Source organism: Sander vitreus, chromosome 5, assembly GCF_031162955.1.
Source record: "Sander vitreus isolate 19-12246 chromosome 5, sanVit1, whole genome shotgun sequence".
NCBI classification, from domain to species: Eukaryota; Metazoa; Chordata; class Actinopteri; order Perciformes; family Percidae; genus Sander; species Sander vitreus.
In genome coordinates, this window is record NC_135859.1 from 29,170,201 (window position 1) to 29,197,764 (window position 27,564).

Consider the following 27,564-nt stretch of genomic DNA (forward strand, 5'->3'; position numbering starts at 1 on the left):
AACGAAAAAGTGAAGTTGGGACCATAGACAAACCAAAACAATGAGTTGAAATATACTTAGAAGCTCCGTAGAGGTATTTTTTGAGGTATTTGACCTATCGTTAATATAAAAAGTCTGATTAGAGCAGCTTAAGTGCCTCCAAACAATCTTCTCTTGGACAGAAACTACTTTGGGACTCAAGTAAGTTCAGTATCTAATAATATGTTGTGTGTCCGTATTGTGACTAAATACAAATATCAACCTTACGTGGTATTCAAATCAGTTGCACATTAAAATCATTTTTTGATTTACCATTTACATACAGTACATTAGCATTATTCATGGTTAATGTGGGTAAAAGCATCTCTCACAATCTTTTTAAGGAACATTTCTATTATAAATGATCCTTTACTTTTGCAATGAAAGACTCTTGAGTTTATTTTCTGAGGCAGAGCAGCCAGGACTTAGAAATCATTAGTAATACCTTAATATAAAGCCCAGTGGGAGCAGGAGTGTTAGCTTCAATTTTATGCCTAAAACTCCCCAGGCGCTTGTTAATAGTGTTTCTGAAGCTTCAGGTGGGCCACAGAGAATGCACATACACACAAACGCAGCTTTAACACGGAACCACAAACCTGCGTGGCGTCTCTCCACCATTTTAAATGCCTCGGCAAGCATCTTTTCTCCTGTTGCGGTGCAGTGCTGGTAATTAGGCTGCTGTTGTTGCTGCTGTCACCGCTCATTCTCAGCTCAATTGGAAGGAGGGAAAAAAAAGACTAAACAATATTGCCCCAGTCATAAAATCCAGTGTAATTATTCTAGCTTTTATGTGCCCTAGTAAGTTAAAAATTCCCTTACATGACGAGAAGTGAATTGCCAGGACTAAATCAGCTGCAGCTTCAGAACGCATTGGCACTAGAACCATTACACTGGTAGAATGATAAAGATAGAAATTAAGGTAATTTTGTTTTCTATTCAATGTTAAGGTGGATTTTTCTGGTTTTGTGCACCTGATTTCAGGCCATTGTTCAGTGACCCATATTTCTATGACAGCCATCACCAGCCCCCAACAAAACAAAATCGTGCAGCGACAGCATAACAAACAGTATTCAAATGAGATGTCAACCGGGAATGATTTGTGGCAATTAATAGCAATGGTCACACATTGCTTTATATGTATCTAAATAGATAGATAGAGACATGACCATTTGATGTTTCATGTAAAGAAATATAGAAATTCCAGTGTTAAAGCTGACCAAGCAGACCTTAATGTCAACTGCCTGTGGTTGATTGGTGGAGAGCTTTCCATGGATAGTGTGTTTGAGTTGGTATGACCAGGTTAACATTAATTTAAATACATTTAAATTAAAAGGGGAAAGGGCCTGAAAATATATCCTAAGGTAGTAAATCTCAGATTTAAAGTCGAGGAGGACAAAGAACTCATATTTCACCTGTTTATTTGGCTCACATCACAATAGAAATGCGCTTACGCGTTTGGTGGTCTTTCCAGGCGAAAAGATGGCTAAAGATTACAACCAGGATAAACCTTGAGACATCTGTGTGACATTTAATCTTTATCTCTCAAGCATTTCAACGTGTAGTAGGATCTAACTAGACTTCGAAATATAGTCATTGAAATATCTAAGATATTAAATGAAATAATCAATTAATCAAACCATAGAAAAATAATCTGCGACTATTTCGATAATTCTTTTATCAATGAAGCTATTGCAGCTCCTCAATTGTTAGTATTCCCACTTTGGTTTTATGTGATAATACACTGATTTTCATTTATATTTTGGACTGTTGGTTGGACAAAACAAGCAATTTGATGACGCCACCTTGGACTAAAAGGAAAATTATGAAGGGCATTTCTCACTATTTTTCACTTTATCACAACTGAAATAAACTTTATTTCCCCTACATCTTCCAAAGAAACTCTCAAGCACAGAGAGTGATGAGGAAAGAGGCAGCGCAGGCAGACTGTGCCAAGTTCAAAGTGTTAAAAGCACATAGCCCATCATGTGCTTCATATATCATATAATCATATATATAACCGAATCATATAATTTCCTATCACCCTGGACACAAATATTCCTTAGTTTAGTACTGGTCTGTTGGGAACCACTAATTTACAACATGAGTACCAGTCGCAACCAGGATTCACCAGTCCAATCAACCTTTCACCTCCTCTACAATGTAGTCTGTTTTTTTTACCCCAGACATGCAAGACTGCATCAGATTGTGTGCTTTGCAATTAATTGTTGTCATTTATTTTTGTGACCTCAGCCGCTTGACATGTCATCAGATGTTTTGATGAGGTGTTTTGTGTCGTGTTTCATTTGCTGAACTCTTTTTAGATTGCCTCCTTTGATCAGCCGCGGTCGGGGCGATGCGCTAACCTGCCCTTCTGGCATCCATGATGCTGCCTTTTTCACAGTCAGTTACATCACACTTTAAGCCTGTTTACAGTGTTCTGCTCACTGAAATGGAGCTGTGTGGCTTGCACCTGCTGATGTTGCAGTATACAGTATGTTAATATATCAACTCCTTCTGCAAAAGCAGTTTGAGTTCACGGTATATGTCTGATTGTATTTCTCAAGTTCATAACGGAGAGCAGTGTTTCTATTGATGAATTCACTATTTCAGATTTTTAAGCTCCATCAGCTCATCAGGCTCAAACTGCAGTTTTAAGTGTCCTTTTATCATTGGATCTCATTCAGATCCTGATTCATTAAAAATAATGTCTGGTATAATAGTTTCAACTGCAAAGCTTCTCATCAATAAGGGACTGTGACTTAATTTCACTAACAAAACAACTGCAGAAAGAAAATGTGTTTGTCCCACCTAATTGTACCCCTTACTAGTTTTGCCACATTACATTTAGCTCACAGAGTAGATTTCAGGCAGATTCCCCATTTTCAGATTAAATGTGCTCTTCTGTATCATCTCAGTTTTTACTGTAGGTCAATCCTCCAGCCCCACTACACAGCAGAAACAGATAAAAGGATTACGGCCCATATTTTAAAGCAAAAATGCTGCTTATTGTTGCTGTAATACACTGGATACATGTTGGTCATTGTTCCATAACTGAAGATCCTTATTCTTTCAGATGTATTAACTTTTATGATTATATAAATAAATAGATTTACATCCTCAGAGGAGAGGCTTTGCCCTAAATGTTAATGCATTCAAATCTAAACAACCAAATGCAAATGCTCTCCTCATTTTCTTCCACCCAGGTTAATTCTGACACTATATCTTTGTCCTTTTTCCTAATGGGGTTGCGGGAGTGTGAGTGTCTTTGAATGGTAGTGTGTGGATATTAATGGCATCAGAGCAGACACAGTAGATTTCCACTCTAGGCTGATGGCGAGTTGCCTGTCGCCTACCTCTGTGCCATTTTTAGCCTGCTGTGGCTCTGGCTGGCCTCGTTGCCACCTTGCTGCATGGTGCCACGTGTGGGCAGGCGCTGGCTGGGGGCCTCTCCCATCTCCGGGGCTGCTGCTGCTCCTGCCGCTGCACGGTGGTGCTCCCATGGGACTGGGCTGTGGGCTGGGGTGGGGTGAGGTGGGGGAGGAGGGAGAGGGGGCTCGCCACTCACTGAAGCACACTAGCGGTCTTAAGAAGCACTGCTGAGGGGAAGTCCTGTGCGTTTGAAGTAGGGACCTCAGAAAGCCTGTTTACTCAGGAGGGGGAGGGGGGGAGCTGGCCCTCTGCACAAGAATGCCTGTGTCATGACGGGAGCGGCGGAGAGGAGGAATGCACTCCACAATCCCAACACTGTAGGAGCCGGGCCACAGCTGAGGCGGCAGCCATTTCTTTCTATTTATTTTAGCTCCCTCTCCACTCAATCACTGGCCCTGTCTGCGGCCCTAAGCATCCCTGGAAAAATGAAAAATGGTCTGCGCTTTTATTTATGGCTCAAGTATTTGCCAGCGCAGTATCTTCCCTTAATGTGGATGAAATATAGAAACATATATATTTTTTGTTGTTGTTGCTTTAATCAGATATTTCTTAAGGGGAAGTTCATAAAGCACTGAATAGCTCTGTCTTACTTTTCTTCAGGTACAGACATTCATACTAATGAGATTTCAGTGGGATCATAGTTCAGTCTTGCCCGAAAACTGTACTGAGATGCCTGAAAATGTATATGTATGTATGTATGTATTCTTATAAGAATGCTGCATTGTGGGTCATTACCAATACATAAGGTTGAATGGTCATACAGATGAATATATTATATTCATCTGATTCATGTGATATTAACTGACTTGAAGACCAGAGGAGGTTCATTCCAGTACTGAGCGCAGACACGTCCGTCGCGTTTAGCTAAACTGGAAGGAGATTTGTTTTGATTCACCCCCCTGCCAAATTTTCTAACACGGCAGGATGAGAGCTCACTGAAACGTCTTTAATACAGAAGTTACTTTTGAGTCCATGTGGCCTTTGTTTACCATGCCTGGTTTGTTTGTAAATGGGTTGCGTAAACCTACATGAACCCAATTTTTAGTTCAAGGCCTGTAATGTCTCACTGACAAACTACAAGCAGAGGTTTATTGACACTACCAAATGAAAGATTACCTCCCTTGCCTTCAGTTTATATTCAGTTTGAGGATCAGAATGAAGATGTGCTGGTCTTAAACAAATGCAAAAGGACCCCAGGGTCCCACACAGCCAGCGAGTCTGCAATATGATTTACTCAAAAATAACTTGTAACTAGTGGGGACCATTTGCACCAAGCTGTGCAATACAAAACATATATAATTTTGTGCATTAGGCAAACATTTTAGCTCTCAGCCTGTAGATATATGATGCATTATGATATATATATATATATATATATGATGTATACAAAAGGCATTACAAGGCTTAAAGCCTATGATCATATCAAATGAGATATTTTATTTAGTTGCTTTATCTGTTCTCTATAAATTGATTTGGCATATTTCCAGATGCATCTTTGATGACTGTCAGACTGGTTTTGTAAGCAGTTAATGAGATTTCAAAGTTAATTTAATTGTTTGACACATTCGATATTCACACTATGTACTTGTAAAATGTTTTTTTCTTTAGTGCACAGAAAAAATATAACCAAGATTCAAATTGCCGTGTTTCTGTCAAAAGAGTTTCAGTTTGTTAAACTGCAGATTATAAAAAGTAGTAAACGCGTGCTTGAGTGATGTTGTAATGATAGAGAAACGCTCAGAAAACATTGTTTTAAACAATCTTGAGAGCACACAACAAGGTTCAGACTTTTCATTTCAAATTGAGATTATGTCAAATGAGATTAAAATGAACCAAATACAAAACAAAAAAAAACCTAAACAAATGCTAATTTCCACTGCAGTTGAGACCAAACAAAACAAGCAGAAGGCGTAATCACATCCTTACTGTTGGCATGCAGCTCCAGCAAAGCAAAACGTTCTCTGATGATTCATTCACATGCCAAGATGTTCCCCCACCGGGTTTTCAACCTTCAACTATGGCTACTTTTTTGACCAACCAAGCTGTTGATACCCCCAAAGAATCAGCAGTTTTCAGTCATTATAGTGGAAAATTAAATCCTAAATGTAAAGAAATGGGTTATCTGTAGCCACTTGATCAGGATTACCGAGGGGACTTGAGGCCTGTCCTACGAAGCAAGATTTGCCGTTAACGAGGTAACTTCAGGTTCAACCCAGGGTTTTCTGTATCACGAAGGTGGATCACTTGTTACCGGGTGCAATCGCTGTGGTAACTTATGCTGAACACCTAACCTGGTCGGGAGCAGGTTAAGTTGGAGATCAGAGATCAACCGGTGTAAAAGCACCGCCTACTGACCAATCAATACTCGATTGATAACGGCATCACCGTTCTTAGAAGAGAGAGCGCGAGAGAGAGAGAGAGAGAGAGAGAGAGAGAGAGAGAGAGAGAGAGAGAGAGAGAGAGAGAGAGAGAGAGAGAGAGAGAGAGAGAGAGAGAGAGAGAGAGAGAGAGAGAGAGAGAGAGAGGGAGGGAGAGAGAGAGAGAGGGGGAGAGAGAGAGGGGGAGAGAGAGAGAGAGAGAGAGAGAGAGAGAGAGAGAGAGAGAGGGGGAGAGAGAGAGGGGGAGAGAGAGAGAGAGAGAGAGAGAGAGAGAGAGAGAGAGAGAGAGGGAAAGAGGGGTGCGCTCATAAAAGTTAATACATTTAGAGACAGACAACCCCGTTAACATTCCCTGATGGGTATTTGATATGAAATATATAGATTTTAATGGGAGGGAATTACATATCGGCTATTTGTCGGCTTCTTGTGTTGCCAATGAGCACATCGGTTTGAATTATGTTATTTGCTCTCACGGTCGCTTCCACTGCCAGGGTTGCAACTGAAATAACAGGCTAAAGCAACAGCAGTTTATGGAAAGCACAAGTGTAATTATGGTCAGATCTTGTGCCTGACTGATGAGGAAGTGATATTGATAAGCCTTGTAATTTACGCATTTACGGCTATTTTTTTGCCAGCTTTCCTTCTGTTTTAGGAAGCAGCGACTGTATTGCGTGTCTGTGTTCTTCATATTGACGTAGAATTATAATTTGCTCTTCTTATATAAAATATGCGGCTCTAGTAGATGTTTGCGATTGGTCGTGCTGTGCAAACACCGCCTCTTTTATGTGAACGCGCGCCCCGCTGGATTGGGAAACCCTGGGTTGACTGAACTAGTTGTTAACCAGCGTCGTGACACAGCTTATGCGGGACCGCGGTTGTTAGGGTTAGTGAAACTGGGTAACTGAAAGAAATCCAGGACATGATGATATTGATTCGTAGTACAGGCCTCAGATGAAGGATTTCATATCAGCAGTGAGTAATAGGTTTGACAGTGACGGCCTCAGCCTTCAGAGTGTAAAGCTAAGCAGTATTAAGGGGAGGTTTAGAACTGGTGTGCCTTGCCATCAAAAGAAGTATTAGCATTTATTTCATGGTCTGATTTAGAACTAGCTGTTCAAGGATAAAGGATATCTTTATTACCCCAGAGGGGACCAGAGGGGAAGCAAGGGGGACCAAATATTGTCAAATCGGATAATTCAGTTTTCATATCAAGTAAGAAATTTGCTTTGAGGTCAATTCAGATTTTCCTGTTACATAACCACCACTATTTTTACTCTCTGTAGATTGTAAAAATGCCTAATAATAACTATAGATTGTTACCAATTAGCCATGGTTGGAATAGAGTAATAGCAGTTCAATAGCTACAGTATGAGAGGCTCTATACTACAGTGTTTTAAAAGCATTTGCAGCCCAAGGCTTCATTAACAGCCACCAGTGAACATATGTGAGTCATGTCAGAAAGTGTGTGCGTGTGCGTGTGTGTGTATATATGTGTGTGTCTTTTCCCCCCCATTACACTTTGGGTGTTGTGACATGTAAGATGGTCTGAAATAAATACTTTAATTGACTTCAGGGCATGGCTGTGAATGCAAAAAATACAGAAATACAAAATCAAAATGTTACAAATGTAAGATGACATTTTTGACAGATTTTTGATGACATTTTCAAGTTTATGGCTGTAATCATGTATAAAGAGCCGTTTTCTCCAAGTGAAATCAACTTATATAAAAAATAGAAATAGAATAAATATTCATTTCACAAACTAAATAAAATAGAATCTTTAAAGGGGTGATTATATAGGGTATTTCACACTGTTCCTTAAGGTCTCCTAATAGGGTATGTAACATTGGTTGGGCTGAAAATGGCCCGGGTGCTGTTCTGTGCTCCCTAATGCAACCCTGTGGACTAGCACTAGAAAGAAAGAAGAGGTTTTGTCCCTTATATGGTATGTTCATGAATATTTAGATAAGCTGCGTGCTGATTGGTTGGTTTACAACGAGCAAAGCACACACACACACACACACACACAGCCCCTCCCCTCTGTGCATACCGCATCTCCGGTTTTGCATTCTATCACCCCTTTAAAAACTAGCACATGTTGTATGATTGTATTTATGTACTGTATTTAATTAAATTTCAAATGCAAAATTTACTTTCAAGCCTTTTTGTGTGTGTTCCTAACAACCAGAGCCCGAAGTGTCATCTTCAGATTACTTGGTTTGTTCGACCACCAATTCAAAACCCAAAGATATTTAAATTAGAATGATATAAACAGAAAAACAGAAAAACGCAGCAAATCTACTCGTTTGTTGAGAAGCCGGAACAAGAAAACAAACCTGACATTTTTGCTTGATAAACCAATGATCAAAGAATGGCTGTTGAAATGTGAAACAGGAATCACCAGAATAAAACACACACTGTTGCCTCTTGTATCTAAAACATCTATATATCTGAAGAAGACCTGAAGCAACATGACACACTTACTAATATTGATTCAACTATATAATATAATATAATGCATTCCTTTTTTCTTTGGTTTTTGCACGTCCACATTAACACTACTATCTCCCGTGTCTTGATCCCTGCACAGAACCAGAGCTGGATGTACCTGGGACCCTGGACTCTGTAGCCCGGCAGGTCAATGAGACTGTCCTCCGCCGTCGTCGCAGAGATGCCGGGGAGGACGACTACAACATTGAAATCCTGCTGGGAGTTGATGACTCAGTGGTTCGGTTTCACGGCAAAGAGCACGTGCAGAATTACCTCCTCACTCTTATGAATATCGTAAGTCCCTGACACTTGTTTTTGTAACTCGTTTTAAATACTCCTGTTGCAGTCAAATGCACTATGAACCTGAATTGTCTATATGCACTGGTCTTCGTGCGTTTAACAGGCGCTAGTGGATAACAAAAAAATCTTTATCTTCTTTCAAGAGTGCTACACTGTGGGTCAATACCAATACAAATGGCTGAGTGGTTATATAAAGCTGCAATTTTTATTACGCATTGTAGGCTGTATTGATATAGAAGAAAAAATCTTACTAAATACTGTGGGAATCCAGAGCCACAATCCTCTCTCCACTTCCTGTCCGGCATCTGTTTCACTATCATTCTCCTTCACTATCTAACATTTATTTCATCAGTCTTTCTAAAAACAATTCAAAATGTGTTAGTCAGATTAGTATCCGTATTCTAAAATAAGTGAGTGTCTGCCAGAGCTCTCGTCGGAGCTTTCATCGTTGAACAACAATGATTTTGTAAGCGTACAAAACAATACAGCTGCCATGAAAGTGCACCAGCACAGTAGCCATGCATTTACATCATCATAACTTGGTTTCTTTCATTATTCATCCATGATCCATCAACTCTCTCTTCTGGTATTTTTTTTTATTTTAATTTTTTTACTTTTTCGCTGCATCTCTGCTGTCTCAAACTGTTTCTTTCCATTCAGCCATGTCTGAACTAGTCACATCCATTTGCCCATAGACTCACATTTTCTTTAGCCTCCTTACGACAATAGTTTTGATAGTTTTACTGTATGGTTAAGTACTCAGTACTCACATCCATATTTATATTATTTAAAGGTGTAAAGGAGGCAGTGGTAACTACTTATCCAAATTTTTTATCCATCATATTGGATTCAAGTGTTTAACATTAAACATGTCTTCTGAGAGCTCAGTCAGTATTAGTAAGCACTCAGAGTTCTATTGCCCAGGGCCACTACCCTCTAATCTGCCATGACAGATACTGAATGTAACTGGTCATGATTTGAGTATGAGCCGTCAGCGTTAACAACAGCCTCTCTCCTACGAGTCCTCTGCTGTGGCTCAGTGTTACATACACAGATCTTAGATGATCATGGACAACACACTGTGTGGGGGAGTCTATAGTTGCCTACATATGATCGGCGGTGAAATCACTCTGCGCTGGCTGATTTTTTCCTATGGGGAGAGTGGTTGGAGAGAACTCAGAGGAAGCGCTACCCGTGGCGTGGCGCACCAGCACCGCTCAAAATTGCCGCTAGAAGCAATGATGACATACTGTATATCTGCATTGGACTTTGCCTCTGTGCCTGCAATGTGCTTTGCGCCCTATCTCGCAGATTTACCTCTAATTAATGCATCTGTGTGGAGTTTTCCCCAATGTCCATGCACCAGGATACCAATATGGCCCTCTCTGGAAATGAATACCTCTGTTCAAACACAAAGGAGTGTGCCATTACATCCCAAGCAGGGGTTATCCCACCTTTTGTGTGCATCTGTTTCCGATGTAGTCACACTTCACCAGGGTAATTTAATCAAGATACCTGGCCCTTCTTTGGCATTTGACAATTGATTCAGGCGGTCATTTGCCTCTGGAGGCAGATTAGAAACACAGTGTTTACTTGTCAAGTTGTCACAGAAAAGCCTCTCCAGTGGTGGAAGAAAGTGCTTCGTGATATTTTAATTTGGCTTTACACAATGTGTGTATGGCTTTCGACTTGTGTACTAGCCGTCCGGGAGTTTTGGAAAATGAAAAGCGCAATTCAGGATTTCATTGCTGCTGTCTTTCTCCATCATGCCTGCAGCCTGCAGCAGCAGGATGTGTTACGAGGAAGTGGCAGCTTGATGATAAGTAACAGTGCTGCAAAGGGTCAAAATGGTAGCCTGTTAGGCACGACACAAAGCCGAGTGAAGTGTAAAATAAATTAATAAATGCATCGCATCGTCGGCCCTTAATCGCATCGCGATTAACGCGTTAACGCTGACAGCCCTAAAAAAAAGCCAGACACTATATCGTATTAAGTTGCTGTGAGCTGTACATTCACCACTTCTAAACAGAGCCAGAACATAACCTACTCTCAGAGCTTATTCCTCCACAGCGCTGTGCAATGCAAAACTATCTCGGAGCTGACCGGGCAAAGACAGCAGTTTTCATCAGACTCACCCTGGGTCCGGTTAATTCTACTGCTAACTTATAACAGTAATAACATCACCGTCGCCAAAATACCTCCCCCCCCGTAACAAATCCATACTTCACAGTTAACCGTCAAGCCACAAGTGTTACATTCGTTAACGATCATACGAGACAACACCGCCCCCATTATAAACGCTGACTGTGGTGATATCAACATGCAATATCATTGACGAAAAAGACAACACTAAAATGCTCTCTCTCTCTCGCTCTCTCTCTCTCTATCTCTCTGTCTCTCTCTTTCTGGTGGTTGATTAACGCAGATATACACTGATTAGCTCTCATAACGTGCCAAGTGGATAGCACAATGCCATGAGTCCATGAGGCTACTGTCTGATTTCTCCACATTTTCATTGTGATACTTTGTGATTACATTCTGAATCTGCAACGTTCTCTCTCAGGTATATATAGTAGTACAATGTCTTCCTCTGATGTAGAAGTAGCCTACACTGTAAGTCAGTAGTAGGCTATACAGTGGAGTTGCATATTAAGTGGTGTGGGGTCCTTCTGTAAGTCATTTTGGGGTACAATTTGGTTTTGAAGAATTCTGCAAGCAGCAATACCACAGGCCAAGCAATCGGCCCAACAGGGACTGTACTAGTACATATAAACACACAAATACTGATAGGCGTCGGATAACGTTTCTTTATACCGCTGATGACATGTTATGGGGGAGAGGAATTAGACTTGAAACATGAAAGCAGTGGGCCGACATAATCAAACAAAGGAAGATAATTGTTGACAAACAGGCTATGAATTCAGCTGTGTGTCAGCAGGAGATATATGAGCCAGCCATGAACAGGATTTACAGGATTTTGCTGCCATCGATTTTATCAGTGTGATATTGCAGCTATAGCCTTGCTATTTGAGGACTGGCTGTATTCCTGTGTAGTTGTCATACGTTTCCTAAGATGGCATTGTCACAGAAATGTTTTTTTAAATCCCTTTAAATTCCCCTTGCAAAGATAATCCTTTCAAATGCAAATGTTTAGAAGCATTGATTGCGTAATTGTGTATGCACTCTTTCTTCGCAGTCCTTTACCTTTTGTATTGTGTTCTTGTGGGAAAACAGATGATTGGTTTCAACAGTGTAAAAACAGCTACAACAATGAAAACTTGTCAAACTGTAATTTTGAGTCAGTATATCAGAACTTTCTATCTGACATTTTTTAATTTACCATTTGTATTTATTGTGTTGTTAGTCCTTACTTTTCATCTATTCTTTTCTTTTCCTGGCATAAATGGTCTTCCATAGTTTTAAAAATAACACCTTGAAGGTTGAGGCGTGGACCACAAACCACAAAATCCCCAGTTTGTGTCCGGCTAAGGACCTTTGTTCCTTGTCATTCCCCATCTCTGTCTCCCCTCGTTTCCTCTCTCCACTTGTCACTATAAAAATTTTAATTAAACTTAAATTAATCTTAATTAAGCATTGGCCACTATCTCCTCTTTTATTTCTGTACATGTATATGCATATCCACATATATATACTGTACATATATCTAGAGTGCGTTTCTCTCTCACTCTCTCTCACTTTGTTGCCATGGCCGGCAGTGATGATATTATGAGGTTATTTATGGTGTTTACCAGCAGAGGTCCCTTTGACAGGAAGCAGAGCTCAGCCTCTGAACAGTGATTACTATAATTAAAAACGGTGTCCGGTTCCTGCCATGTCTATATATATATATATATATATATATATATACACACACAAATTATGGAATTAGTGAGATCAAACACACTATCAAATATTTGAGAATATGTCTATCTATAATTTTGATTTTCTAGGCTTGTTTTTTTATTACATTTCATGCTTAGATTTCTTGTCATTTTTTGACCTGTCTGGGTCTCGCACCATTTCTCTTCTTGGATTTTTTTTTCACTGGAGACTTGACTAAAGATTTTGGCTGCTGCTGTTGGATCTGTTTCAGTCTTTGGTGTACACATAAAAAGACACAAAGAGGAATAGAAATCGCTAACCCCAGTGGCATCAGCTTTCTGTCTCAGGCTGACAAACATCAATAACAGCTTCGTATTTGTTGCACATTTCTGATGAAAGCCTCATACAGAAGCTTTCGCACATTATTTTATTCACCATAAAAACATTCCAATGAGAAGTTATGTCCTGCCCAATTCGCTATCTTCAGAAATTACACCTCTAACCAACATCAGCGTGCCAAGATAGTAAAGTGGGTGAGGCTTTTTTGTCAAGATGATGATCTGCAATCAGAATCAGAAGAAAAAGATACAAATTGTGTACATGTCTGAGTTTAATTATGTGAAATTATCCAAAACAAACTACACTGGCATCAACAGAAGCTGGGAACAGAGGTTCCACATTACTGAGTTTCACTAACGACATAAAGTCCTGCATGACTTTTATGGACCTCTGTTGGTGACATTTGGGTAATGCAACAACATTTACATTTAAATATACTGAGTTATCAGTTTATTACCTGTGTAATTTAATTTGACAACTGTGTAACACATACTAGCTTTGTGATTTATAATGTTGAGCTTTTGTATTTATGTAGTCTTTTTAAGTTTTTTAAGGCTGCATTTTGTATTGGATTGCAATATACTATCAGTCCTTCCAGAAAAATGCAGAAAGTTTTTTTGTGATTGTTGCGGGCAAAAATCCTTGATTATGCGGCACATTTTCTTAAAAAATGCGATGGAACTTGCAAAAATTGCGGTTTCATCATGGCTTCATCGCGGGGTTTGCAGCTTTTCGATGATGTTCACGTCGCGTAATTACGTCACTTCATAACGTTCCCATGGCAACAGGGGAAAATGGCTGCACTTGTGTGAAGTAAACGCAACATTTTTCAACATTCTGCTAAGATGTATGTGACTTTTTTTGCAACGAAAATGCGGGGATTATGAAATCATGCAAGCCCCGCATATTTTGCGCGAAAATCGGCAATTTATGCGGCGAAAGTGCGGTGTATTTGAAAAAATGCGGCCCTCCCCGCATAAATATGCGGACTTTGGCTGATTATGCATTGAATTATGCGATCGCATAATCACGTCTTTCTGGATGGACTGATATAATATACACCATTGAAAGATGTTTTTCAAATGTTGTGTTCTCTATAATGGAGTCCAGTACAACACCACATCTCATTACAGGCTCAAATATTACCATATAGTTACGTGTAAATCAACACTTATTCTATGACACAGTGTAAAGTCAACATTAGAGGCATCACAAAGGTACAATTTCTTGGATGGTTGTTGTATTGGATTGCATTATCATCATGTGAAAATGCAGGAAAAAAGTGTTATTGTTATTACTGTGGTATTATCACAGCAGGTAAACAATGCACAGAGGTAGTGGTAGGCAAATGTACTGTATATGGACACCTGAACATTAAACCCACGTCATTTATAGGCATCTATCTGCGGCTTTAACAGCCTCCACTCTTTTGGTTTTATACTTTCCACCAGATGTTGGAAGCTAACTGCATGGATTTACTCCCATTCAGCCACAAGAGCGTTAGTGAGGTCCAACGTTGGGTTATAAGACCTTGCTCACTCTCCTTGTACCAGTTCATCCCAAAGGTGTTGGATGGGGTTGAGAGGTTGGGGTTCTTTGCAGCCCAGTCAAGTTCTTCCACACCAAACTGGGAAAACCATTTCTTTATGAATGTGAAATTGTGCACAGGGGAGTTGTCATGTAGAAACAGGAATGAGCCCCACAATGTTGGAAGGACACTATTGTCTAAAATATCACTGCATGCTGAAGCATTTAGATTTCATTTAAGTGGAACTCAGGGAAAACCACCAAACCATGAAAAACAGCCCCAGATCAGAAGTACAGAAAAGCATGCGAACCGGGATGTCCATATACGTTAATCCACATCACATACAGTACTATAGGCTATTATCATAATCCTTCAGTAGAATATAGACAAGTTAGCCACTACTAGGACAACACAACCAAATCGCCAATCAAACTGGCAGCAGTTAGAGTTGTTGTTAGAGCTGTTGTATAGCTGTTTTGATCAGTTTTGCTATTTTCAGGGTTTAACCTGTTTCTCAAAGAAAATCTGTTTCTCTCCTGTAACTTTGGGGCTGGAAGTCTGTTAACTGATGCCTGTTTTGGAGTACATCAGTACTGACAGCCTTCATACAGTATGACAGGCACACATGCACACTCTCTCTGTTTCTTTTTCAACTCGTTTCTGTGTGACTCCTGTGTGTCTCATAGGCAGAAAATACAGCAAGAGACAAGCCTCAATGCTGCCAGTTTAGCTGTGATGAGACACTGAATGATATTAGAAAAAAATATTAGAACTTTATATCATTATTCACTAAATGATACAGTACACCATGTAAGGAAAGTACATTAGTGCACTGTTGCATTAATGTCTTACATTATTAGCTAAGATTAACCAGAAAATGAATGCATTCATTTTAGACAGGCCTAAAAAAAAAACTAGATAACAAAACAAAAGAAAACAAAAGTTCCAACATGAAGATCAGCACTTGAGAGGACTACAGAAAAGTGCTGTTGTTCTTGAACAGATTACACACTAGACTAGTGAGTTTTCAGAAGGACATTTCAGCTGAAGACGCTGATCGGTGACCCCATCATTCCCCTGCTTCCCTCTAGATAGAAGAGTGTGTTGTGGCAATTTTGAGCTATGGATCAGTGTACGTGAGCCGGGGAAAAAAAGAAACGTAAGGCCAAACACATACAGCAAGAAGAATTGGTCCTAAAGTGTAAATGTGTGGAAAAAGCTGTTAAGAAGTTGCTGTGATTTTGAGTACAGCCTTATTACCAACCTTTGCAAGCGGGCAGATCAGTGTGTGGGAGAAAGATAACATATGGTGTAATTTTAGCTTGCGGTGCAGCTAATGCCTGGGGAGCGCTCTGCCAGTAGATGCGAGTTCAGGATCAACAGCATTTATCTTCTTCTTTTTAAAATAAAGCACCCATCTGTGACAGATTCAGCCAGATTGTTGCTTCATACTGTCAAAAAGCAGTTAGTAATGGAATCTGCTGGACTTGGAGTAATACTGCAGTTTGGCGCTTGTTGTCCTGCTCCTCCAGTGTTATGGCACCCCAAGTCGATAACATGCTCTGAGCATTTTGATTTTATGCTGCCTGAATATTTTCCGTCCACCTCCTCTGCCCTGTGTGGAGAACTATGGCATATTGTGTAATGAGGCATTTAAACTCAGTGAGAAATCACTGACCTAAGGAAAATGAGACCCACTGTGATAATGCCTGTCGCTTCAGTCCGAATTCTCCTGGTTGCTGCAGTAATGAGGTCTTCTGATATACAGTGTCAGAGACCATGCCATGATGTTGATTTGTTCACTGATTCGATTTGCGATTACTGTTTGCTCCATCAATTAGCGGCAAAACAACAGCGATAACGACACATCACACTGAGCCTGTTATATGTCAGCTGTCAATAACATGCACATTGTCCTTGTGTACAGCTGTCATGACAGGCACATAACACCTGTGCAAACTAGGGAAAAAGTCTAAATTAAAACAAAAGTCCTTTGCATTCTAGGCATGTAAAACGTTTAGGCTGGTATATATTCAATAATTGTTCTTGTGTCTGTCAATCAAAACTCCAAAAAAGAGTGGCGATAATCTGATGCTTTATTAAAGGTGCAGTAAGTGATTCTGCGTGAAGATTGTTGATATTTGAACTCAACTGCCAAACAAATACAACTCCCCTTCATAAGCTCCGCCCCCCCGATTCACGGACAGAGAACTACTGTCCGGCACACAGCATAAATGCTGCCTCTCCCCCCCCATCAACTGTCGCTGCCTGTTGCTGATTGGCTGGAACAGTGTTTTTTTGGCTCTTGCACTCCTTTCTGTTTGTTTTCCATTTACACAGCCAGGGCTGCGTATTAACACCGGATTTTTTTTTTTTTAACGCACACAGAAAACAGAGAGCTAGGTGACAGTGAGGAGATATTCACTAATTTTGACAAAAAGTGTATTGGATTAACATCACTTACTATACCTTTAAAGGAACTGTTTGCATTTTGCAAGATAAGCTTATTTGCCTTCTTTTGGGGAGTTGGATCAATATCATTCTTATATCTGTGTATTCAGTATGTAGTTGAAGGCAATTAGCCTAGCTTAGCATAAAGCTGTGTACAAAATTCAAATGTACGTCTACCAGTAAACCCAAAGCACTCTAACTATATTGTTTGTTTAATTTATACACAAACAGAAATGTTAAAAATACAGTTTGTGGCTATAGAGGGAGTTAGATGTCACAGTATCGATCTTCTTTTCTATTGGAAAGAAAGCAAAAACATGTTTCCCAATATGTCGATCACTCGTTCTTAATAGCAGAAGGAGTAAGATTTCTCGGTGGCAGTTTGTAAACACAACATTTAAAGTTGGCCCCTCCTCCCCGGCTCATTCAGGGTTACAGTGCTCGCCGGCTAGTGAAAGGCAACCCCAGATTCGCTGTCGTTCTGGATCGAGCTTCTCAGGTGCGGGCTTTTTTTGTCACTTTGTCCTCCATTTTCATAGCTTCCTCTTGAATGAGTGCTACTGTATGTGTTTATTAAGTTTGTTCTCCCAGCAGAATCCTAATTGCTCGTAATATTTATCATATACAATAATTTCCGCTTTTATTATAATACATTTGGATATTGACTGGCATGAATTATATATCGGGGTAAAGTGAAAAACAAAACAAAAATTAAGAGACAGGCTCATATACTCTGCATCTTCAGGTAGATAAGTGAACATGCACATGGAGTCATTTAAAAGAAAATATGAATATGTCCCAGATACCCACAGAGTGATCCCTGAATGGGAAATTTGATCCCTCTGGCTAATTAAAAACACACAACAGGTCTGTGGAAGATAATAGTGTTTAGAAAATGAGGTGTGAAAAAAAGCTCACTTTATCTTTTCCCTCAGATTTAAGATGATGGGAAATGTTAGTCTGACTAATCTGTGGAGAGTCCTTCACTTGCCAGGCTCACTGGCTAACCCAGTTCTCCTTACATTACTTCTGAGGCTGCAGGGAGCTACAATGGTCTGAATTCTAATACACGCTTCTTTCTTGCCCTTCTGTTCCTCTATGCATCTGTTTTTATTTTTTATTTTAAAAGGCACAATTATCTATGAGGTTGTCCCACTCTCACATAAGAAAATATTTTAACCATCCCAGTGAAACATATCTTCCCCTATAGTGTACTATACTGTACATAACCCTTAGTTTTCATAAATTCCAGACGTGTTATGATGGAAGAGACGTTGATCATGTATTCAACACGCCTGGTCACTAGTTATTTCGTCATTCTGATGCTCTTTTAGATGTTATTGATGCTGGGCTTTGTACACTGGGAAATGTCAAAGTCGGTGAAAGTCAGTCACTAGTGACTATTGTTGGGCTTCTAGCCCATTGGTATTCACGTCACCTCCCATCTCCTTCTGTATTGTATGTCCATGTTGTTTTTTTATCTATTGTATGCCTTGCTGTAAAACCAATTGACAAGGGAGTAAGAGACAAAATAAAGTTGAAAGTTGAAGGCTATGCATCTGCACGCACACACACACACACACACGCACACACGCGCACACACACACACATTCATATCAAACCAAAAGCTCCAATTATTTAGATGCTAATTAAGACTTTTTTTTTTTTTCATTTTACTGTTATAGCGACGATCATTTGTAAGGAACAAGAATATAATGCTAGGACCCTCCTCCTCGCTGCATTCACTGACTCCTTCAAAAAGATGCAAATAGTGGTTGCACAGGTCTCTGATTACAGTCATTTGTGCAGTGATTTGTAAATAATGTTGTAATTGTTTCTCTCGCTCACATCCTCTGATGAGTTGAAAATAGAAGCCCAGAATGAACAAGATAGGGGGTGTAACGTGCCAATGACGCAGATGCCTTAAGAAATGCTAATTGTTTGAGCTATTGACCTTTGATTGACTATGTGTGTCCACCTCCTTCTCAGGTGAATGAGATTTACCACGACGAGTCCCTGGGAGTCCACATCAACGTGGTCCTGGTGAGGATGATCATGCTGGGGTATGCCAAGGTGAGTGTCATGGGCCATCTCTGTTGATTGGATTTGTTTCTGGAAAGCAATAGAAAAAAATACAGAAAATGATAGAAACTGAAAGAAAAGAAATTTCCTTTTTGATGATGATGAATAATTAAAAACATACATGAAAGAAACAATTATTTACCACAGTTTGCCACCGTATATAGCCGAAAAATGAATAGGCTGAAGCCAAGGCTTATTTTTGCCTATCCTATCCCATAATCCCTATAGAATCACCCCGAAATCCAACAAAACTAAATGAAACCAAATACTTGGGTACAATCCTAGAAATACATTTTCCAATTTACATTTTATTCAAATTAATTCATAACTGTTAATTAATTTAGATTTTAAAGCTTTTTTGAAACTCAATAGAGACATACACATTTTCAACTCATCATTAAGTTAATTCAATAATTTAACCCCCAAAATTGAAACACAGTTTCAAAGATAGAAAACCGACCTAAATTATAATTGGAATTAATTACCTTCTCTTAATAAAAAAAAAAAATGAATACAGACAGGATTGTTTTGCATTGTTCACAACTCGAAAAAAACATTTCCATCCATCCATCCATCTTCATCCGCTTATCCGGGGTCGGGTCGCGGGGGTAGCAGCTCCAGCAGGGGACCCCAAACTTCCCTTTCCCGGGCCACATTAACCAGCTCCGACTGGGGGATCCCGAGGCGTTCCCAGGCCAGGTTAGAGATATAATCCCTCCACCTAGTCCTGGGTCTCCCCCGAGGCCTCCTCCCAGCTGGACGTGCCTGGAACACCTCCCTAGGGAGGCGCCCAGGGGGCATCCTTACCAGATGCCCGAACCACCTCAACTGGCTCAACATTTCCAAGTTTTTTTAAATATACAAGATCTGAAAATTTCCAGATTCTGGAACTTATAAAAAAAATGATTAGTTGATTCATAATAACCAGCTTTATGTATTGTGTTATGCTCTCTTCTGAAGTTGAATTATAGGATCTATATTTGTTTTATATGCATTTCCCCATATTTCTGCACAGTTTGACATATATGGCATTACAAGTGAACAATACAATATATGCAGACATCTCTTACTCAACAAATCCCTCACTTTATAAAAAACAATAGATTTAGATAATTTCCTCTTAATATAACCTATATGTGGCTTCCAACATAGTTTATAATCTATAATCACTCCTAAATTTTTTGTTTCATATACTTTTTCAATGTCTACTCCATTTAAGTTAATTTTTTATATCACAATTGACCCTGATATCACCAAACACAATACATTTAGTTTTATTTTCATTTAGAGATAACTTATTTTCATCAAACCATTTTTTTAAATGACTAATTTAACTAATTGTATTTAATAATTGTTTCATATCCTCCCCTGAACAAAATACATTTGTATCATTTGCAAGTATTACAAATTTCAAGATTTTAGATACTGTGCAAATATCAATAAAATAAAATATAAATAACTTAACAGGTCCCAATACTGACCCTTTTGGAACACTACAAGTTACTCGTCTAAGATCTGATTCAGTATTATTCATTTACATACTGGAACCTGTCATTTAAATAACTTGTTATCCAATGTTTTGCGACACCTCTTATATCGTAATGATCACATTTCTGAAGAAGTAAATAATGATTGATTGTATCAAAAGCTTTACGTAAATCAATAAACACACCGATAGAATGCTGTTTCTTGTTCTTGCTGCTGCTCAGTTACTCAGATTTCTCAACAAAGTCATCAAGTCTAATTACAAATATTTTTTCAAGTATTTTAGAAAATTGAGGTAGTAAAGACATGTCTATAATTTGCAACAATATGCTTGTCATCATTTTTATAAATCACCACTTTAGACATTTCCATGTAATCAGGAAAAGTACCAATTTCAAAAGATGTTACATTTATAAGTAAATGGTTTGAGAACATAGTCAATTCATTCTTTTAGGATATTATTACCATCCAAAGATTTTTTATTCTTAAACTTTCTGACCACTTTTAATACATCACTCTCACAAACTCCCCCAAGAAACATTGAGTTACTGTTGTTGAAAGCAAAATTCAAATTGCCATCTCCATCTTTAGGAAGGTTCATTTATTTTGCCATATTAGGCCCTACATTAAAAAACATAATTTAACTAATTTACAATTTCCTTAATATTCTCAATTAATGTATCATGTTTTTCAATGTATGTTGGAAAATCTTTTTTTACTACGTTTTTGAATCACCTCATTAATCACACTCCAGGTGGCCTTTATAGTATTTTTGTATTTTCTTTTTAGATATACTGATCATAATATTCTTTTTTTGCATTTTCATAATAGATGTCTGTTTTTATAGTTGTTGTACTTGTCCTCATTTTCTTTAGTTTGATGTTAATGTAAATTCCCTATATAGTCTTTTTTCTTAAAAAGCAGCAAAAATGTTTCTAAAAATGCATCATATGAGTCATACGTCTCCTCTACATAAACTTCCTGCCAATCATGATTCATACGTTCTGCTTTAAAGGCCATAACTGCTTCTGGTGATTTTATTCTAACAAAGTTATGTTGGAAGAAGTTAGTTGCAGGAGCATTTTTCTGAGTGCAATGATTGAGTGTATGATTGGTGTGTGGGAGAAGACAGTAGCTGAGACACAGAAAAATGCTTCTCCTCACAAGTTTGATCACAGCACAAAGAAACTGAAGTCTCAATCTTTTCAAGTAGGACTGCAACTAGTGATTGCATTAAAATAATTACAATGAAATGTTGTGATGACTTGTCCAGGAACAAAACAAGTTTTACAGACGCTGTACACCATCAGGATACAAACATTGTCTCAAACAAACATCTCTTTTGGCCCAGCTTTTAGAAAACCATTAACAAAAGTATCGCTAAAGCATATAAAGTATTAAGAATAGTAAAGAACAGACACATACACAGGTTTCTGGTCTGCTATTAATAATTTAGTAGGTGTAGTCAATTGTCAATCCATTTTCTGTCGATCAGTTAGATTTTATTTTCTTCTTTTTTTTTTTTTTGATTTATTTATTTAAAAGGAACAGCGCTACATTAATCAACCCGAGCACAGAGTCCAACATGTAAATGTGCCAGATTTAGCCATGCAGGCTAATTTTCATCTGCAGTCCCTAGCAGGTTCATGGCTTAAAAGAAAACATTAGATAAGCTACAACACATAAGCATAAAACAAGAACACATAAGCATAGACAAGTAAAATGACACAACCGCTATTCCAGATCATAACAGCTGGCAGGTTGATGCCACGAGAAAAACATAACACAAGTAGCATATACAGTAGACAGAGGTAAAAGTGCATTCATTGATTGATCATCTTAGCACCAGTGAGGAGAATAAAGATATAGATACGTACTCTATCATCACACATGTCTCTAAACATTGGCCCTGGAAAAGAGATAGCATCAATAAAACTAATTATTTATGGGTAACATGTTGGAGGTGTTAGGGTTAGGGTTAGTTGGTCAGCACAAATGCTCCATTTCCCATACTTAAAGTCTGTGCACAATGTGTTGTGTTTGCTTTGGGCAAAACAAAAGCTCTGACCCATAGGTGAAGCATCACCCCATCCTCACTGGCTGTTAGAGCAAAGCGAGAGAAAATGAAAGTCACAAACATTTCCCCCTCAGTTGGATTAAAGTCTAAAGTTTAATCCCAGGAGTACTCAAACAGAACCAATACTACAGAGAAATACATCGTCAATATGTCTATTTTCAAACTGATTTTTTATCTGTTCTAAATGTTCTCATGCTCTAAAAGTCTCATGCCTGCTATTAATCTGCTGGCTTTCATGTGCAACATCACAGTAATACCAATTACAAACACGCAGCATTTATTCCAAACATGCCATAGTTCTGCTTTTTGTTCTCATGCTGTTATTTAATTGCTTCTGAGAAGTTGTTATTTCAGCCTCATGGAGCAAGCCAGTGACACATCCAAAGCCATTACTTGATGCTAAATAGGGAAGAACATGTATGCAGATGGCAGGGGCCATCCACTCTCGCTCTCCTCTCTCGTATAAATGCATTATGTACGTTCACCTGTTTTAGACTGTAGAGAGTAAATAGGTTTCATCCCAGGGCCCCCATGTTTAATCTGTGTCTTCACTGGAATGCAACTCATACCCGTTTAACAATCAATGCAGTTTTGGACTGCTGGCAGAATACAAGTTAATTTACATAGTCAAGGTTCAGTAATACGAATTCTCTCTCTTTCTCTCTTTCCTGTCAGTCCATCAGCCTCATTGAAAGAGGCAACCCATCAAGGAGCCTAGAGAATGTGTGCCGCTGGGCATTTGTGCAGCAGAAAGGCGATCCTGATCATGCCGAGCACCACGACCACGCAATTTTCCTCACTCGCCAAGGCTTCGGCCCCACGGGGATGCAGGGTAAGGCTTCTGGAGGGCAAACTGACATTCAAATGAGAATTTGCAGTTTGCACGCAGCATTTTGACCTGCCCTGTGTGGTTAATCTGAATACAGTTACAGGAAGGTATCCATCATAATATACAGCAGTAATAGCAGCATGTCTTGTTAATTGGGGCAGATTCTTTGGTTTAGTCTGACATTCACGTAGCCTGGTCCTACCAGACTCTCGTACATTTCATTTGTACAGAAAGTCTGGCCTCTCTCCATTGACAAGTGTTAACTTCCTTGAAGGCGGGTACTCAACGTTTAAAACTATTGGATTTGCCCAGAGCCACTCTGGATCTGCCATAACCAATCGCTAACGTTTGGTCGTGACGTATGTCATGCGCATGTGCAACAAGAGGGGAGACCGACAACAACTATCGGCTTATATTTAGCATTAGCATCGCTAGCGTTAGCCTTAGCCAACTCCTTCACCACTAACGGAGCGAGCTGGAAAGTCAAACTTTTCCCGAACCCCGTGGGGAGGAGGGACACAACATCACGGCCACCAACAAAACTCAGCAAAGATTGTTCTTGCTCGGGCTTTAACTTCTGGATATTCGGCAGCATTGCTGCCACAACGGACCGAATGGCTTCGCTTGCATCTTTCTAGCGCACGGCCCAAATAGCACAACTAATCCTAGGGTAACACCACAAATGCCCTTTTGTGCTTCATAGTTGGTACTTTTCTTTAAATTATAGTCTTGTGAATGCAGACCTGGGAAGGCTGGAAACTCAAGGCGTGTTACACTGTCTGCCAGATATTGACTGCCCACCCCTCTTCTTATTTCATCCGCAGCAGCCAAACTGAAACAATGAGAGAAACTAACGGTTCAAAGTCGGTGCTATTAAAGGCCCTTTCTACTTGCTTCATGTCTTTTTGATTTGCCAGTTTGAACACCAGCTGCGTTTAATTTTCAGTTGGAAGCAAACATTGTTTGCTTTTGCTAATCTGCTAATTCCTTCCTTTTGCCATTCTGATGAAACCCAATCGCAAACTGAAACTTACCTCAACTAACATCACTTTATTTTAAACTGTTTTTTGAGATCAGTATCTCATACGGCTCGTACACTGACATCCCATCTGACCATCTTATTACTTTTATTCAGTCCCACCTTTTTAGTCACTTACACTTGTACTGTGTTGTGTGTTGTAGTGTTGTCTGCTAATGCTGTTAAAGTTTGATGTCGCTGCCATCAAAATAGCATTTGCCAGAGTCTTTAAACTTGGCAGATGTCAGGTTATTAAAACTAAGTAAGGGGGTCAATTTTAACTGGGTAGTGTGAAGAATGAAAATGCAATTTTGGATGTCATTTGTGTTTTGGAGTAAAGCAAATACAATACATCTGATTACATGCCTCCATCTTGTTCAGGCATAAAATGGAGTTTGTGATATAGCACACACACTCAGTGTGATGCAGCTGAGGTTGAAGTGACCAGTGACCTGGTAAACAATGTCACGCTCTACCTGAACTGTGAGATGCTGTAGCCCCTACATCTAGAATTGGCTGAACTGGACCTGGTAATTGATGGTCATTTTGATGCTGAATTGTCCTCTCGTGCCACTAATGTATGACTTAAAGCAGAATTTCAGACATGTAGTTGTCATGGGAATAAGAGTCAAGGTACATTTCTCATTTGACCTTGTAGACATGGAGTAGATCTTTATTAGGGTTTGGCAACGGAGTAGGCTGGTTACGGATTCCATTTATGCATTTTTACCCAGGTAGCTTTCCCTTTAATGTGACTGGTAGTGGGACAATGCTGGGAATATAAAGAAGGACATCTTTATGGCAATATTTGCCACTATTCTTTATGTTGATGACCTAATACTGATTATGGCATGGCCTTTGTAAAGCACTATCCAAACATGAATCCTTTCTTTGACCAACAGTTTGCGTGATATCAGAGATAGCATAGTACTCACACTCACTGAATACTTTCCATATAGACAAAATATTTAATCTTTTTCATCTTCAGTATGTATGTATGTATGTATGTATGTATGTATGTAAAGGACTACAAAAAAATGTGATGAGATGAGACAGCGTATCATCTTCATAGCACAAGTACTCTTTGTACTTCCGTCCTAACTTCCAACTTTCAGGCTTTTTTGTTGCGTCTAAATATGAATGTGGAACGTTAGTTAAAGTGAGCTACTTGCTACAGCCGCATTTCTAGTGATGAAACGAAGAAAACGTTTTATTTCTCTGATTGACTGCTTTGTTTTAACGACGCTCGCTCTCTTCAGTCACTCTCTAGGTCACTCGACGATATACTGTGCTTGCGGGCACTCATTGAGCCTTTGGGCACGTTTTTTAATAAATCTTTTTAAAGTCTGTAAATAAATCCAACCGCCCCATGACAGATTTAAGTTTCGCTTTCCATGATCCGTGACCGACGGTCGCCCCCCCACCCACATGATTCGACAATAGGCAAGGCTTGACAATTCTGATTCAACTATAAAAATTCTTTGTTGAGGACACCCCTAATCATATGAATAAATACATACAAAATGTACTATATAGACAAAAAAATATACAACATAACCAACAAATAATTTGATATATTTTAAAAACTCAGCTCACTATTGTAATGTTATTGCCATTTATGTGATTGCTTTGGTCTAACATGGTGTACCAAATGTATTGTCACAATACAGGACACTGTGTGTTAATGATAATGATAACTATTTTTGATTACCATTGTCTCTTTATTGAGACTCCTAATCCATGCAGAATTTGGTTCAGTCTTTATCCTAGTAATCCATTTGAATTTTTTTTTTTTCATTTTTCACATTTAAATTGCTAAAAACAAATTAGAGATGTGGGCAGAAATTCAGGCATCTGGACCCCAGCTAAAAAGACTTCCTGGTGTGACAAAAGTTATTCTTAGTCTAGACCAACTTGATCAATGAATTTCCAACTTTTAAAAGTAGTCTGTCTTTTTCCCCGCTGTCTTTCATTTTTTCTGCAAAAGCCAAATCTTTTGAAGCTCCTCCTAATTTTTTCCCAGGACAGTACAGCATAAGACGCAGGAGAGAAAATAAGTGCTTGCATCCTCCATTCACCATCGACAGCTAGCCAACAGTTATTTCCCATCAGTGGAGAGAAAAATGAATTGTTGAATTGAGCTGTTATATTCATTGCCACAATTACTGCAGTTTTATGAATACAAGGGGACTTTTAATAATATATACTCTAGCTACTATGTTTCATCAGTTTCAAGCTGAAATCTATTGAGAGTATAAACCAATAGCTGCCACCTCTGTTAAAAATCAATCAAACATAACAATTCCCACACCGAGCCGCCTCAGTCACCACAGAGATGAAGACATGATTGGCTTCATGTCTTCCTGTAGGACTCCACTAGTCAAAGGCAGAATTATGTCAATGCTGTCTGGGGAATAAACATCTTATAATCACATCTTCGCAGTCCTCCCTTTGTTAAATTTGATGCAGAGCCACATTCATGCCAGTTTGAGTGTGACATGTTTTAAAATTGAATCATTTTCAGAGAAGGAAATAAACAAAGGGCCAGATTTCACCCTATGGACGATAACAGTTTGATAGAAATGGTTAATGGTAAAGATGGAATGTAAATGCCAGTTCTCCCTTCCCTGAATAGCTAAATTAATCCATCAAACATCATAGCATTATGTTGGATCTTGTATCAAGGTTGTGATCCTAAGCCTTAGTAAATCTACTTCCACACATAAGTAGGTCATTACCATCAGATGCCCTTCACTTATTTCTTTTCACACAATGGAGACGGCCGTCTCTAAAAAATAAAAACTATTCGTCTTTTGTCCAGCTCAAAACAACCTGATATTATGAGAGATGTCCCCTTCTCTTGAATATAATGAAACTAAATGACACTCACACCCAATAATTAATATGAAAAAAATCAACAGCAATGTCTCTTTCCAGAAATCATGACCCCTCTCGTCCAAGAGCACGCTTACTTGTGCACAGTTATACAGTTGGTGGTGTAGTTTAGTAGAAAAATAATTAGTTCCTACACTGCTCACAGCTCGGTGGATTATCTTAAATAACTGGGTCATGGTTTCTGGAAAGAGGCATTGCTGTTTTTTTTGGCGCTTTGAGGACCACAAGCCAAGTGCCATATAGTTTCATTATATTCAAGAGAAGGCACATGTAACCCCGCTCAGTCGCACTTCTATGACTGGCTGGTTCATGCAACCCCTCGACTCTGCATTTTGTGTAGAAGAGGAGTGGGAGACTGTTTATTATCTGAATAGGAACAGAGTATATACTGGTCAGCCATACAGTTGACTCAAAGTATCTCAC

General features: G+C 39.1%; 1 protein-coding gene across 1 annotated transcript in view; it reads left to right on the forward strand.

The window, feature by feature from the left end:
- adamts3 (ADAM metallopeptidase with thrombospondin type 1 motif, 3) overlaps positions 1-27,564 on the forward strand; it is a 158,665-nt gene that overhangs the window by 51,476 nt on the left and 79,625 nt on the right. The window contains exons 5-7 of the mRNA XM_078251404.1: positions 8,416-8,609; positions 18,745-18,828; positions 23,075-23,231. Coding sequence (XP_078107530.1) covers positions 8,416-8,609; positions 18,745-18,828; positions 23,075-23,231 — 435 coding nt within the window. The remainder of the gene's footprint in view (positions 1-8,415; positions 8,610-18,744; positions 18,829-23,074; positions 23,232-27,564) is intronic.